The sequence below is a fragment of the Aethalodelphis obliquidens genome, unplaced genomic scaffold, assembly GCF_003676395.1.
Source record: "Aethalodelphis obliquidens isolate GAN/ISIS:26980383/991018 unplaced genomic scaffold, ASM367639v1 scaffold6, whole genome shotgun sequence".
Lineage (NCBI taxonomy): Eukaryota > Metazoa > Chordata > Mammalia > Artiodactyla > Delphinidae > Aethalodelphis > Aethalodelphis obliquidens.
Genome location: NW_020837950.1, coordinates 56,780,210 through 56,794,618, shown reverse-complemented (window position 1 = coordinate 56,794,618; position 14,409 = coordinate 56,780,210). Strand labels below are relative to the sequence as shown.

Here is a 14,409-nt window from a genome sequence, read left to right as displayed (position 1 = left end):
GAATACCATTATTGCACAGCACCATTTATCAGCAATAGCTCAGGAATTCATTAAAATGCTGAATATTCATATTTATAGTATTCATTATATTCTTGGTAACTGCAAAATTTTCTTCTTAATTTACATATATCATATATAAATATGCTTGTTTAGACAAGCAATTAAGGACCTAATGATATCATCTAATATAAAAGAATCCTCTCTAAATATCAGCCATTCTACGCAGTGACTTTTGTTATTATTGTTGTTATTACTGTCGTCCCTGAGAAAAAATAATAATCTGCTTGATTAATGAGTTCCTGACCTGCAGTTTTCAATCATGAGCATTTCCATATTTATTCTGTTTCTAATATGGAGCAATTCAGGGTATCAATAAGATTTTCTTCCTTTTACCTTATTCATCAAGTAAAAAAGGACAATGAATTATTAAGCCCTGAGAAAGAATCTGGTGGGGCCAGAAAACATACAGTAAAAAATTATCTTACTTACAGCATAGGAGACAGCTAGTCTAGCCATACAATGAAGTTTAAAAACAATACACCGAGAACTTTTCACATTTCTAAAGGCCAAAAACCCATGTAGTGTTGCCTTATATTCATTTCCCCCAAAAGAAGAGCAACAGAGAGATGCCAAAGGGAGTCCACAGCATTGGGAATCTACACCTCTTCCCAAAAACATGGTCAAGAGCATCTGGTTGTTCTTGAATGAGAAGACTGACCATTTGATGACCTCCTGGTCATTAAAATTTTATATTAAAAAATTAAAACCAAATTTGTATTTTATGGATGTAGGCATATCATCATACACTCTAGACTTACTGCTAACATTTCTGCTTCTAAAAGAGTCCGGTATTGCATGCTGGTAGTGGCATCAACATGTAAGAGTTGTCCTTTAATTGCAGGGGTGTAACCTAAAATAAGTGAAAACATAAAAATTAAGAACCTAAAGAAATATATACATATAATTAAAAATTTTGGACTGGAAACAAATTCCCCCACCACCCAAAGAAGGAATTCCTGAAAAATGGTAATCAGTCACTATTTAAATACACCCCCAATAATGTGGAGTATACTATCTAATAGGTAACCTTTCTCATTTCGGACAGCTCTGATGGAAAAGAGTTCCATCTTCATATAAGGTCTATCCTGACTCTGCTTTCCAGTGTAAAACTACAAGTCTATTTTCCAAATGATAGTGTGCAAATATTTAAGACTGCTCCCATGTCCTTTTTTTCACTGACTCAAGGGTACATATTTTCAACTACCCCTTAAGTAATGACAGTTGCTTTTTTTTTCTTTTTTTTTTTCTGGAAATTAAAACACCAGCTTTATTATAGAGGTATTGAAAACATGGCTTTGAATATCCCAATAAGAAAATCTTGAGTTAGTCATAGCTACAGATAGGCAATGCTAGAAATCCAAATCTACTCCACCACCCAGGACAGACCCTTTCACTAAATGGCTTCGAAGAGTCTGAAATCTGTAGAAAAGACAGTATTAAAAAAAAAAAGGGAATAGGATGGATCTAATATATCATATCCTTGTTCAAAATCCACCCATCAGGGCAAGTATAGGTAGGAGAGAAGTCAGGAGATTGCACAAATAAATTATTGAAAAAAATGTGTAATGACAGTTGCTAAACAAAAAAACTATTCCTTACATAGTGACAGTTACCAAACAACACAGCCCCACTCTGAATAAAAGCAGAAAGGTTCAGAGTATTTCACTTCTTTTCTTGATGGACTGCCCTCCTATGAACACTAACACTATGAACATTCTTATATGGCTAATTCAACATGCATCCTGCTCTGGGCATTTTTTTCCCCCAAACAACTGAATCTCTGGGACCAGTTTTTAAATGTTTTCAAATTATATTTTGTTATTGTCTAAGAACTAAGTCTATTTTTCCCTTTGAAGACAGTCATCTTAAAAGCCACCTAACCTTTACCAATAACTTGACTGGGTTTTTCTTAGACACTTAACTCATTCAGTTCAACAGTCAGTGTGCTGTGGCACTTCCCATGAATTCATAATAGGTATATGCTCAAGATATTGATGCCTCAGTCCTCAGACGGTCCCTTTACCCCAGTGCACCAATAAATGTACCTCCCCAAAATCTTTACAAATATTATTTCCTATATACATCATCAGTTTAAAAAGGCAGAGGGACTTCCCTGGTGGCACAGTGGTTAAGAATCCACCTGCCAATGCAGGGGACACGGGTTCAAGCCCTGGTCCGGGAAGATCCCACATACCGTGGAGCAACTAAGCTCGTGCACCACAAGTGCTGAGCCTGCGCTCTAAAGCCCACAAGCCACAAATGCTGAGCCCGCGTGCTACAACTACTGAAGCCCACATGCCTAGAGCCCGTGCTCCGCAACAAGAAGCCCCCACTCGCTGCAACTAGAGAAAGCCCGTGCACAGCAACGAAGACCCAACGCAGCCAAAGATAAATAAATAAATCAAAAAAAAAAAAAGGCAGAAGCACTCCCTTAACTGAACCATTCTCAATTCTGTGCAACCCTCAACAGCCTCTTCCTCTACAGAATTACAGATCCTATATATCAGTAATTAAGGCTATCCTGAAAGATGCTTCTTTCCAACTGACTACTCTGAATCCTAGAGAATCTCAAGCATCTGCTTCAAGACTTAGGTTATTCTTTTAAAAGTAACTAAGATAAGGTTTTAGTTCTTCAGTGTAATAACCCTAAAGTTACGGGGAAAAGATATACTATCTCATTCTCGGTCACTTTTTCAATTAATTATCTAAGCAGGCAGACTCAACTGCTACCTTTTTATGCAAGCTAATAAATCTAGTCAACACCTTTGCCTGTTTTCTTTTTATCGTAGCAACAAAATGAGTGACAGAAACAAGAAAAGAGAGTCAAGAATTACATAAAACTTATTCTAATTATACCTAGCAATAGTAACATTGTTCAGTAATTTAAAAACATTGGTGAGTTGCTACTCTCCATACCCTCAAGAAAGTGAAGAAATAAAGCAGAATTTCACTTCAACTGGTCTCAATTACAAATGTAATAAGAGGATGGGAAGAACAAGGAGAAATGAGGGAGACTATATAATATTTTGATAAATTTAACAATAAAGTATTTAATCATGTTACTGATTAATCTGTATCAGAGCCCAAATTTTAAATTCATAATGAACTTAGATTATCTTAGCTCAGATAAAACTACAGCTAATCAGGGCATGACTTAATATTTTAAATATGAAATATTCTGCTTTCTTAAAGTTATGCTATTCAAAGTACCCAGGTTACTTCCTGACAAAAATCTACTAACAATATAACCTAAAACAAAGCCTATTAGTCATTCAATCTACTTCTGCCCATGGACCACGTGCCAGGTCCTGGGTTTGGCACAGGTATACACCAGTGAAAAGAAATACGTAGTACCAGCCTTCACAGAGCAACAGACTAACAGGAAAAACATACACTAAGCAAATTACGCACAAACTTACAAAAGAAGTGTACGGTATAATGAAAGCACAGAATAATAAGACCTAGCTTGATTAAAACACTTTTCCCTTCTCTCCAAGTGCATGAATAATATAGTATTTACTAACTACAGGCACATCAAAATATAATAAAAAGCTGAAAAAGAAAACCCCATTAATTTTAGTCTAACTGGATTAATAATTATTTATATATTAATTATTCCCCTACTAATCACTTAAAACAGAAAAACACTCATCATAGCTTACCATTTTCCTCGACTGTCATTGGAATATTAATTTCTAAATATGAGCCAGCTCCTACATTTACATGTACAGCATTTGTTTCCTATCAAAAGCAAAAAATAATTCATGAAACATTTATTATAATTACACTCCCATCTTTACTTTTCAGTTATCAAAGATAAAATTTAATCATCAATAATATTAAATAGGTATTAAAAGTTCCTAAGAGCAAAAGTTCAAATTTATACCAAAAATATACTAAAACAGTTTGGCCAGATTTAAAGGAGAAAATGAATCAGACTATACTATAAAGGTCTATTATTATTAATTAACTTCTTTCTACTATTTGGCACTTAATGAAAGTAACATACATACAATTATTGGGGATGGGGGTCAGGGAAGCTCATAGAAATGAATCTGAGTATAGGACTAGTCACCAGAAAGATACTCTGGAAAATAATGTTCAAATTTTACACATAATTTTCTACTATATTATTTCAATAATTACCCTATTTTTGGTAAACAGCAAGTCAATTGTAGCATCTGCAATAATATTCATTCGTAGTTCAAAAGCAAGGATCTGTCTTGGTCTCCCAGGCTGTGCAATTTCAGAGACTTTCAGAACTTGATAATCAGGAGGGAAGAAGAACTTCCATAAACAATCTCTAAATAAAGAGGAAGAAAGAATAATGACAAGTTATTCAAATAAAATTACCTCTGATAAGAGACAAAATCAGTATTATAACTTTCTATTACCACTGCTATCTTATTTAACAATTAGACATAAAATTGAAAAAAAATTATAAGTCACAAAATAACACCTACCATAATTTCCTTTCAGTAAAATGAAAGACTGTTTTATACTTCCAGAGATCAATGAGCTTTGAGCACTTAATATACTACTATCAAATAAGACATAGGTAAGACCAAATTTGCACTATTCAAACATACTGTGAAAAATTAAAGACTTTCTACAGGTATATCAATTGTGCAAATGGCAAAGAAAGAGCTGAAGGGGGATGGCTTAATTAGAATCATTCCACTCTGGACAATTACTACTTAACCTTTCTGAGGACACTCGCCTGCTTCCTCACCTGTAAAAGAGAATTGCCATAACCAGTCTCAGAGAATAGATCCAAGAATTAAATGACAACATATATGAAAAAGACTTGGCAGTACACGGCACATGGAGAAAGTGTATTTCTATTATTTTCATAATCACTATTAATCAACGTTATAACAATAAGAGTCTAAAGAGCAATAGATTTCTAAAAAGAAGCAAGTGTTTGGAGGCTAGGGCTCTCATGTATTTGCCTCCCCATATCATTTGACAAACATGAAAGAAACCAAGAAACTTTCAATTCATAGCCTTCTATATAATTAAAAATTAGCATGTTACTCATACATTCAGAAAAAGTATCAGTTTCTGACTTTTAAATAGGAAGAGCTGAGGAAGGAGTCATCAGTAACAGGAAATGCTGCTTGGAATAAACTGATTGCGAAAAATCAGATCAACAGAACAAAATTTGCAAACTGATCCATTATAGACACGAAAAGAAAATTAAGTCTGTAAATGTTTTGGCTAAGACACAAATATACAAAACTAAGCTTTCAAGACAAAGAATCCATCTGATCATTAGGTGATCATGGACTATAAAATGGGTAGCAGGATATAATGAAAAGAGCAGTGGACTTGAAGGGTTGGTCTGAATCTTGGCTCTAGATGCTATAGCTTTACTATCTTGCCCGAATCACTGAATTTCTGTGTCTTCATTTTCTCACAGGTATAATCAGATCACCACACCTGTCCTTGTGTCTCTGTTATGAAGATCAAGTGTGAAAATATAAATGAAAGCAATAAAAGGCCAGACAATATCAGGGATATTTGCATTATTATAGTTATCATTAAGGAGTAAGCACGAATTTATAAAGTTTATATTTCAACTCTGTCATGAAAACTCTTAAAAAGAAAAGCTGAGTGTCTTAAAGATTCAGACACAAGGGGGAGGGGATATGGGGATATATGTATACATATAGCTGATGCACTTTGTTATACAACAGAAATTAACACACCACTGTAAAGCAATTATACTCCAATAAAGATGTTAAAAAAAAAAAGAAAATCACGTAAAGGTAATAGAACTGACATTAAAATCTATAAGCTAAATAAGGTCATGCTACATCAGAGATCAAAAACAATGCTGAGTGAACTATCCAATAATAAAACAGTTGAGATTTCTTTCTATATTTCTTACACTAATAGGTAGCTACTAAAAAAAATGACCTAATGGACATTTCTGATAACAGTTCATATTTGTTTAGAAACTCAGTATGGAGAAGGTGAAAAGGAAATGGCTACAAGAGAGGAAATGCACAACTTGCATATATAAGGGAGGAGATAAATACTATTATTACTCACACAAGGAAACTAAACCCATGTGATAAATTTCTTTCTTTCTTCTTTCTTTTTAATAAATCTGAATGGTTTTGTTAAGTCCAGCTTAAAAAATGTATTGCTGTTCTCTCCTAGCAGTGGCAGGACCTACTGAAGGGAGTTGGTAAAGCAAATTTTTCTTTCATGTTATCTACAGTATCATTTCTCTGTATTATACAAAGATCACCCAAAGAGTGAATATGACTATATATTAAAAGAATTTTAGCTAGGATTTTCATGTAAATATAGCCTAATACTTCTCTTAATGCAATACAATTAAATATAGTTTAAGAAGAATCACACTTTATTCAAATACTAAAATGCAAAAATATTCTGTGTCTGTGTTAAAGCACTGCTTTAATTTTTTTCCTTTCAAATATAGCAAGTGTAACTGTTACTTAAGGGAATGTAAAACCCCTCATTTTCAACTATTCCACAGTAAATATAGCATGGTTTAATGTACGAAAAATTTTATTATAAAAGGAAAATTTTAATCCAGTAATTTGAAAAATACTTGTTTTCTAACCTGAAATTTTAAGCTATGTTTACCTTCGGGTCTAATAATCTAACCCAGAACTTAATGAAGTACTGTATTGGCATACTCCAAGTATTCAAATAACACACTTACTTATATATTTACCAAACTACTGTTATTTAAGTAGCTACTTAATGGAGCAGGTATTTCTATATGCTAGAGATACCAAGGTTAACAGAATGTAGTACCTGACAAAGTATATAATTCTTCTAACAATGCTAGGTAGAAAGCACTTATTTTGTGTTTTTTGGCTGCGTTGGGTCTTCGCTGCTGCGCCCGGGCTTAGAAAGCACTTTTTAAAACAATTTAGTTTGCAAGGCAGAAATATAGACACAGATGTAGAGAACAAACATATGGGCACCAAGGGGGGAAAGTGGCAGGGGTGGTTTGTGGTGCTGGGATGAATTGGGAGACTGGGATTGACATATATGCCCTAATATGTATAAAATAGATAACTAATAAGAACCTGCTGTGTAAAAACATAAACTAAAACAAAATTTAAAAAAAAACAGTTAAGTATAAAAACAGTGAGTATATCAAGTATCAGCACTCTTAGTAGTCCATCAGTGGCCCAGTAATATCTGCCTCAGTCACTGATTAAGCTTGTATTTCTCCATTCAAGCTAGTTTATGAAAGACTAAACTAGCTTTAAACAAGGTATATTTACATAAAAATTTAGATGTTCCCTCATAAATAGTAGTACATGTCCCCTCCTTTGTTTAAAATTCTTCAATAAGTAGGTAGATGTTCATAATATATTAAAAACAGAAAATTACTTCAAAATTAGTAGAATAACTAAGAAATAAAAAACCCTTTTTTACCTTTCAGGCACTCCCTATTACCTCCAGTATAAAATCTATATATTTCTTAACTACCTACAAATCTCTTTAACAACCTATAGAACTTATTAAGACAATTCTCCACTGCCATCATGCGTTTGCAGAACTCCTCCCTTGCCTTGATTACTTATCCTTCCCTTCCTTTCCTGGCTAATTCTTACTTATGTTTCAAAACTCAACTCACATACTACCTCAACCAAAAAGCATTCCCCAGTTCTCTCCTCTTCAATATGAGTTATGAACCTGTTATGGGCTAAATTGTGTCCCCCTAAAATTCATATGTCCTAATCCTCAGTACCTCATAATTTAGCCATAGTTAGAGACAGGGTCTTTAGAGAAGTAATTAAGTTAAAATGAGGTCAATAGGGTGGGCCCTAATCCAATATGACTGGTATTCTTGCAAGAAAAGGAAATTTGGACACAGAGACCTACAAAACACACAAGAGAGAAGACCATGTGAAGATACAGGGAGAAGATGACCATCTACAAGCCAAGGAGGGAGGCTTTGAACACAGCCTTCCCTCACGGCCCTCAGAAGGAACCAATCCTGCCAACATCTTGATCTCAGAATTCTAACTTCCAGAACGGTGAGAAATTTCTGCTGTTTAAGCCACACAGTCTGCGGTACTTTGTTGTGGCGGCCTCAGCAAACTAATACAGTACCTCTCTAAATTCTTCATCAAGACTTTTTACATACCTCTAATACAGCACTTAATAAAACTCTTTGTTTCTTTTTTCTGAAACTGAACTATGTATGTCTTTTAGCTCTGAATCTCCATAGTCCCAACAATCCCTGGCATATTCGGTGATTAAATACAAAAGAAAAAACCAAGGAACCAATAAATATTCTGCTCATTCACCATTTTTCTAATGAATTAGCTCCTCCTTTAGAGCAAACTTGCTTGTGCCAATTTCTCTACAAATTATTTGGATTAAAATGTTTAGTGATATCTTACCCTGCCATAATAAAATTGCTTATAAAAATATCGATACTAAGCTAGCCTTTAATAAAAATTATAGTATTATTCCAAAACGTTTGACTTAGAAATATAATTTAATCAAGTACCTCTGCCTATCAGCCCATGGCCCATAGTTGAAATCTGTTCCTTTACCACAAACTATATCCAGTCCCCAACAGGGAGGCAAATCTTGTAATTTGCAATCCTCACTGCTCATTTCTCCTTCAATAGTTTCTTCTGTTTCTTCTGGAACAAGTCCTATATTGCAGAATATACAATATGAAGATAGTTACTTAAAATAACCATTAAAAGGCTTCCTTAGATCAACATTTCTAAAAATTTTTTGATCTCAGGAACCTTTACACTCTATATTGAGGACCCCAAAGTGGGATTTTTTTGGTATTGTATCTATCAAAATTTACTGTATTCAAAATTTGAATTGAGCAATATTTTTAAATTTTATTTTTAAAATAAACTCATTACATGTTGACATAACAAAATGTCTAATAAGATTTAATGAAAATATGATGTGAAAAATAACAACATTTTTAATGAAAACAAATAAAATTTTATTTCATTTTGAACGAAAATATTTTTTAATCAAAATAAGCATATTTTCTAAAACAAATTAATTTATTGAGAAGTGTTGGCATCGTTTTTATTTTGGCAAATTTCTTAAATATACAGCTTAATAGAAAACAAGTGAATTCTCACAGCTGTTTCTGCACTTAATCTATTGAAGGAAACCTAGCCTCATACAAATAGGTAGACAGAAAAGGGAGGAGTATTTTAATAGCTTTTTCAGATAATTTTGGATATTCTTTGACACTAGACCAAAATTCAACAAGTGGTAATTTCTTAAAGATTACTTGCAATGTGGAATCTGAAACCATATTGCTGAACTTCTCATACTCTGACACGTTAAAATTTACTGATCTCTCTTGCACTCTGAATAAATCTTTTATGGACATCATGAATTGTTCATTTGGAAAATATTGGTTCACTGAGACATTCATATTTTTCCCAAATAGACAAATTTCATTATTAAACATTTAAGAAGTCATATTGTTAATAACACTGGTAGTCTCATCAGAAAAGTCATCAAACTCACAGTGGCAGACCCAAATTTTCCAAAATTCTAACTGTCACATGAAAGCTCAAAACCATAGTTTGTCCCTAGTTGCTCTTTCAAGCACAACTGGTATTCCATGAAAAGAGCAAACAGTTCAGCTTGGAACTCAATCACAGAATGCTTTTCCTCGAAACAACAGTGTACTTTGGTATGAGGCAGAAGTGTATTATGTGTTCTTATCATTTTATTAAATGAATATTAAAAAGTTTACTGAAGGGTCAAGATTTGATAAAAGTAATTTTTACTGCTTAATCAAAGACACTGTAAAGTACACTGGCATTTGTTTTATTGTGACTGCGTGGCAGTGAAAAAGACAGGGATCACTAGTATAGTTTGGAATCACTGCCTTGATTCATGCTAAAAGCACCAGAAGTTTTGCCCCCTGTAACTTTTACACCATCAATACAACATGGTAAAAAAAAAAAAAAGGCAAATAACATCCTAATTTTGAACATACTTTGACCTCATAAACCTCCTGAAAGGTATGAAAAACAAGAATTAGGAAAAAATGACTAAAAATCCAATATTTGGCTTATTTATAAAACTGAGGCCACCTGTGAAGCACTGTAACTAGCTGGACTTCAATTCTTAAACTTTAAGCCTCAAATCCAACTTACTGTGATTTTTTTTCCCCTAAGCCAGCATGAACTACCTTAACTATCATCACATTCTCTAATGGTTTTCACTCACGGTCATTTGTATTCACAATTTTTGAAGTATACTTGCAAAAATGGAATTTGAAGGAAAGATTACTATATTTTTCTCTTTTGATCTGAAATACTAAAGAATATTCAACTTTTGACAAATGACACAGATATTTTTTAGGTAGGCATTCTCACATCCACATCTACCATTATTAATGCTTATTTATATCCTAAGCAAGGATACTTAAAATATTATTAGATATCAGCATTTCATAGAAGAAACAGAATTGTAGCTATGAAAATTATTTTCAAAAAATAATACCTGGCTCATCCATGTAATAGTAGATGTCAACATCATTCGACTGCATCACCACAAAACCTTCTCCCATTAATCTTGGTGGTCTATACAAAGGAAGGTGGAAGGCAAACTAAGTACATCTCCAGAATATAAAATGTTCAGTATGCTAATTAACAATGGTAATGGGTGAAAACAACAAAGAAAACTAAAAAGCAATCCAGTGTAGAAACTTGAAAAGGGAAAACATCTTTCACATACACAATAAATTGTTCCATAATTGTTTTCTATATTAGACTATATAAAAAATTGGCACTGAAAAAATTTTGACCAGTAAAATCAGTTAAAGAAAGACAAAAAAATCTGTTTTGCATTTCTCATTTTAAGTTTTGAATGAGAGAAATCCATTTAAAACAAAGTTTAGGGCTTCCCTGGTGGCGCAGTGGTTGAGAGTCCACCTGCTGATGCAGGGGACACGGGTTCGTGTCCCGGTCCGGGAAGATCCCACATGCCGCGGAGCGGCGGGGCCCGTGAGCCATGGCCACTGGGCCTGCGCGTCTGGAGCCTGTGCTCCGCAATGAGAGAGGCCACAACAGTGAGAGGCCCGCGTACCGCAAAAAAATAAAAACAAAAAAATAAATAAAACAAAGTTTAATTAAATACAATGGAAGAACAATGTTCATTGGAATATAATAATCGTATTCTGCATTTGCAACAATAAATTTAAAATTAGACTTCAAATTCAACCATTTTATATTAATAACACTATAAAACTGATTAAAAATATCATCTTATATATTGTAAAATAAAGCATAACCTTTCAGAAACATTAAATTAAAAAAATGTTGTCATTTTTAACAACTTTATGTTACCTATTTCCAAGAATATTTAGTTGATCAACTTAAAATAAACTTAAAGCAAACATCTTGAACTCAAATTCTGGAATGAATGTTTCTGTACCATCAATTAACTTCCCTCTACTTGCTTTGATTTAACAACTTTTGTCTTTATCATACACCACAATATCTTCCTTCCATATCAAAATTAACCTCTCAATCATCAGATAATATAACACATACAAATTCAACAATCTTCTTCTAAATATGTATTAAATCACAAAGGTTAGGGTTTAGTCTCATTATTTAATCTCCATGTTTACTACTGAAGAGTGAAAAATACAATTTTAAATCTTTTTATACAAATAGCAGGACATTTTTTCATTTTACTCTGTGGTAATTTTCACAAAAACCCAGATTTATTTTTTTCAGTATTACAACTTGCACCCATAAATATAGAATTGTGTGCGTAGCTTATACTCCAAGATGCTTAGCAATTCAGTGATCCTGAAGAGTGTGAAACCAGGTAGACCCAGAGCCTCCCCGGTACTCAAGCTGGGAAAATGACTGTGTCATTCTATCCAATCCCTAGAAAATCTAATAGCAAACTAGCCAAAAGTTGGAACTAAAAAGAAACAATCATGTTTCTCATAACCTCAAACTTTATATTGCCTACACACAAAGACAAAAGCTGAGACAGTGGAAACTCATCACATGAATACTTTTACTTTTATCACATGAATACTAAATTACACAAATTTAACGATAGACTCCTTCACAGAAAAGGATAGTGATTGAGAATAACAAAGATTACAAGAGCCCTCAGCCCACTCATGAGCACGTGGCCTGGGAGTCAGATGCGAGTCATGTGTCTGTTACCTGGGGACCTCGGTCCTCTGGAATGGAAGCATCCCACCACAAAGAGGGTGACTCTAGTGTGCGTCATTATTACAATGTGTCTCCTAAAAGTAAGGAGCTACTTCGCTGAAGGAAAGCAAATCTGGAAAGCTAAGTGGAAAACTGACTGGGACTTAAATGTCAACTGAATTCCCAAACTGTCTTAACTTCATCAGTTTTCCAAGAGTAATTCTGATTCAACTTTCAACTTTTCATTAACTCCAATGATACTCTACTATAATGAATCTGTTGAATTTACTATTTATCCATCCCTTCTGAAAATAAAAACCTACCTGTAATGTGTATTTTCTAACATACAAACATCAGGGCTCAATTGCCCAAAATAAATTTCCCAAATACACTGAGAAAAGGACAGAAAAATTATAAGCTTATAAACAGTGCCTGACATATATTAAATGGCAATAAATATTAACTATTACAATTAAAGAACAAGAAAAATAGCTCATAGAAAAATATTTAAAATAGGAGTTTACCAGTGGATAAACTCCATTCATTTATCTTATAAAGCAGGAATACTCTCAGTTGATTTAATAGAGAAATATATGTAATTATTGCCCAACTTATAGCAAAGAAATTAAAAGGATACTAAAGATTCTAAATGATAAGCTACAATAGGTATAAAGAAGTTTTTGTTATTTTTATAACTTTCTTACTCATCATTTTGAAGACCAACATATCTTGGACTAGGAACAAGCATGACTCGAACATTTTCAAGCTTTCCCTTCACAATATGCATGAACTGATCAAGATGACTGGAAGGTGGTTTTGTAGTATAGGTTAAGAAAGCATCATCAAAGTTGATGCACAGAGTTTGAGGTTGGTAATGATTTCCAAAGGCCAAGCGTCCCTAAAAAAAACAGATAAGAGATATTATGCCATACTATTTAGGCTGTATTTTTTTTTCTCAGGTGACCTAATAACAAGCATTTTCAAGCAACTACTAAATGATTCCACTTTAGCACTATACACTGTTTAAATTGCTCCACTGATCAATTTAGACTAGTGTTTAAAGAAATTTGAGCACTTGTGAATAAATAAATAGCCTTAAAGTTCTATACATTTGTGCTAAAATGGTATTGGTGTTGAAATAATTATTTCACTTTATTAAGAATGGAACCCAAAGACCTCTACAAAATTACTTTCTTAAGTGAAAATTATATTTTCAAAAATAAAAGGTTCTGTTATTAACCCATGAAACATTAATTGTAGTGGAATTTACTTACCGTGCTCACATTGACCTTTATGACTGGAATAAGTGATCTCCATGAAGATGTGGGGTCTTGAGATTCTGTTTTTACTTTAACTCTGAGAAAAAAAACAAAAATTGACATATGAGAAAAATTAAGTACCTAAGAATACTGTTGACTTCCTCACAGTACACATTATTATTATTATTATTATGTTTTGGCTGTGTTGGGTCTTCGTTGCAGCACGCAGGCTTTCTCTAGTTGTGGTGAGCAGAGGCTACTCTTTGTTGTGGTGTGTGGGCTTCTCACTGCAGTGGCTTCTCTTGTTGTGGAGCACAGGCTCTAGGCACGCGGGCTTCAGTAGTTGTGGCTCGCGGGCTCTAGAGCGCAGGCTAAGTAGTTGTGGCGCACAGGCTTAGCTGCTCTGCGGCATGTGGGATCTTCGCGGACCAGGGATTGAACCCGTGTCCCCTGCACTGGCAGGCAGATTCTTAACCACTGCACCACCAGGGAAGTCCCACAATACACATTATTAATACCAGTTATATCTTTCCAAATATATCTAATGACTGCTCAGTAAACAAAACAATGACCATCTAAGGGACACTAATATCCCTAAAATGTCTCCTAGAATGTACTCTATCATGCACCAATTTTTATATAAGAAGCTATAACAAAAAAGTATATTTTCAGAATGACAAGCTTTAATGACAAAGTATAAATTATGATGTGCTGTCATTACATCTGTCATTATGCCTATCACACTACATTATATCATTTTACAAGACAGCAAAAATTATAATTAAAACAAAAATTACCAAGATATAAGTTACTTAGATGTTTTAAGTGTTTTAAGCACTTCTGACAGTTCAGCTGATCCTTCTCCTTCCCTACTCCCGCCACTCTGTGGCAAAATAATTTCCTCTCAATAC

At 33.8% G+C, this 14,409-nt stretch overlaps 1 protein-coding gene across 3 annotated transcripts in view; it reads right to left on the bottom strand.

Annotated features, from left to right (window-relative positions):
* BLTP1 (bridge-like lipid transfer protein family member 1) overlaps positions 1–14,409 on the bottom strand; it is a 208,272-nt gene that overhangs the window by 151,024 nt on the left and 42,839 nt on the right. For all 3 annotated transcript variants that reach the window (XM_027103636.1, XM_027103638.1, XM_027103637.1), the window contains exons 8-14: positions 13,514–13,595; positions 12,944–13,137; positions 10,564–10,643; positions 8,573–8,723; positions 4,207–4,363; positions 3,723–3,801; positions 819–910 (exon numbers count right to left, since the gene is read on the bottom strand). In XM_027103636.1, the coding sequence (XP_026959437.1) occupies positions 819–910; positions 3,723–3,801; positions 4,207–4,363; positions 8,573–8,723; positions 10,564–10,643; positions 12,944–13,137; positions 13,514–13,595 (835 nt within the window). The remainder of the gene's footprint in view (positions 1–818; positions 911–3,722; positions 3,802–4,206; positions 4,364–8,572; positions 8,724–10,563; positions 10,644–12,943; positions 13,138–13,513; positions 13,596–14,409) is intronic.